At 62.8% G+C, this 1,466-nt stretch overlaps 1 protein-coding gene across 1 annotated transcript; it reads right to left on the reverse strand.

Annotated features, from left to right (window-relative positions):
- Nucleotides 1-881: 881 nt before the first annotated feature.
- LOC125024754 (sporozoite surface protein 2-like) lies at nucleotides 882-1,422 on the reverse strand. The gene is made up of 2 exons (XM_047612503.1): nucleotides 1,221-1,422; nucleotides 882-1,108 (listed from the first exon to the last, which is right to left on the reverse strand). The coding sequence occupies exons 1-2, from the start codon at nucleotides 1,420-1,422 to the stop codon at nucleotides 882-884; spliced, it is 429 nt and encodes a 142-aa protein (XP_047468459.1).
- Nucleotides 1,423-1,466: the final 44 nt, after the last annotated feature.

Here is a 1,466-nt window from a genome sequence, read left to right on the forward strand (position 1 = left end):
CTTCTCTCCTCTCATCCCTTCTGTCTCCTCTCCTCTCTTCTCTTCTCTCTTCTCTCCTCTCCTCTCTTTCCTTCTCTCTCCTCTTCTCTCTTTCCTTCTCTCTCCTCGCCTCTCTTCCCTTCTCTGTCCTCTCCTCTCCTCTCGTCCTTCTCTCTCCTCCTCTCTTCTCCTCACCATGTTTGTGGATCGCATTCGACTTTTCTACATTTCCTGTTGTCGAATAGCGTCGCGAGTTGGTTGCCTTGGGCTCTAGCTTCGGAATTACATTATATATGGAGATAGAGAGATAGGAATGAGGGAGAGAGGGGAAGGAGAGGGAAGGGAGGAAGAGGGAGGTGGGGGAGAGGGAGGGAGGGGGAGAAAGAGGGATGGCGTCGGCGGTTCTTGGGCAGGACTCGTCCCTCGAAACGCTCGTGACTGGCGTCGGCGGTTCATGACGGGCTCGTTTTCTGGCGTCGGGGGGTTCATGGGCGGGGCCCTTGCTGGCTCGGCGGGTTCTGACGGGCTCGTGATGGGGGGTCGGCGGTTCATGAAGGGGGTCTGATTGGGGGTCGACGTTATGACGGGCTCGTTTCCTTTTCGTCGGCGGGTTTAGACGGGCTCGTGATGGCGTCGGCGGTTCATGACGGGCTCGGGCTGGCGTCGACGGTTCATGACGGGCTCGTGATGGCGTCGGCGGTTTTGACGGGCCCGGATGGCGTGACGGTCATGACGGGCTCGTTTTTTGGCGTCGGCGGAAAAAGACGGTCGTGATGGGGTCCCGGCGGTTAGACGGGCTCGTGAGGGGCCGCGGCGGTTCATGACGGGCTCGTTGCTGGCGTCGGCGGTTCATGACGGGCTCGTGATGGCGTCGGCGGTTTAAACGGGGTTGGTGACTGGGGTCACGGTTCAAACGGGGTCGTGATGGGGTCGGGGGTTTTTGACGGGGGGTCGTGAGGCGTCCGGGGGTTCATGACGGCCGTGAGGGCCGGGGGGTTATGACGTCCGTTGCTGGCGCGGCGGTTCATGACGGGCTCGTGATGGCGTCGGCGGTTCATGACGGGCTTGTGACTGGCGTCGGGATTCATGACGGGCTCGTTGCGGCGCGGCGGTTCTGACGGGCTCGTTGCTGGGGCGGCGGTTTAACGGGCCGTGGGGGGCGTCGGCGGTTCATGACGGGCTCGTTGCTGGCGTCGGCGGTTCATGACGGGCTCGTTTTTCTGGCGTCGGCGGTTCATGACGGGCTCGTGATGGCGTCGACGTTTTAGAGGGGGCCCTTTCGGCGTCGGGGGGTTCAGACGGGGGTCGTGAGGGGTCGGGGTTCTGACGGGGGCGGGATGGAGTCGACGGTTCATGACGGGCTCGTGATGGCGTCGGGCGGTTTTGACGGCTCGTGTGGCGCGGGGGGTTCATGCGGGGTCGTTCTGGGGGTCGGCGATTCATGACGGGGGTCGTTTTGGCTCGGCGGTTTTGACGGCTCGTTTTTG

Source organism: Penaeus chinensis, unplaced genomic scaffold, assembly GCF_019202785.1.
Source record: "Penaeus chinensis breed Huanghai No. 1 unplaced genomic scaffold, ASM1920278v2 CTG_4057, whole genome shotgun sequence".
In the NCBI taxonomy this organism is placed as follows: domain Eukaryota; kingdom Metazoa; phylum Arthropoda; class Malacostraca; order Decapoda; family Penaeidae; genus Penaeus; species Penaeus chinensis.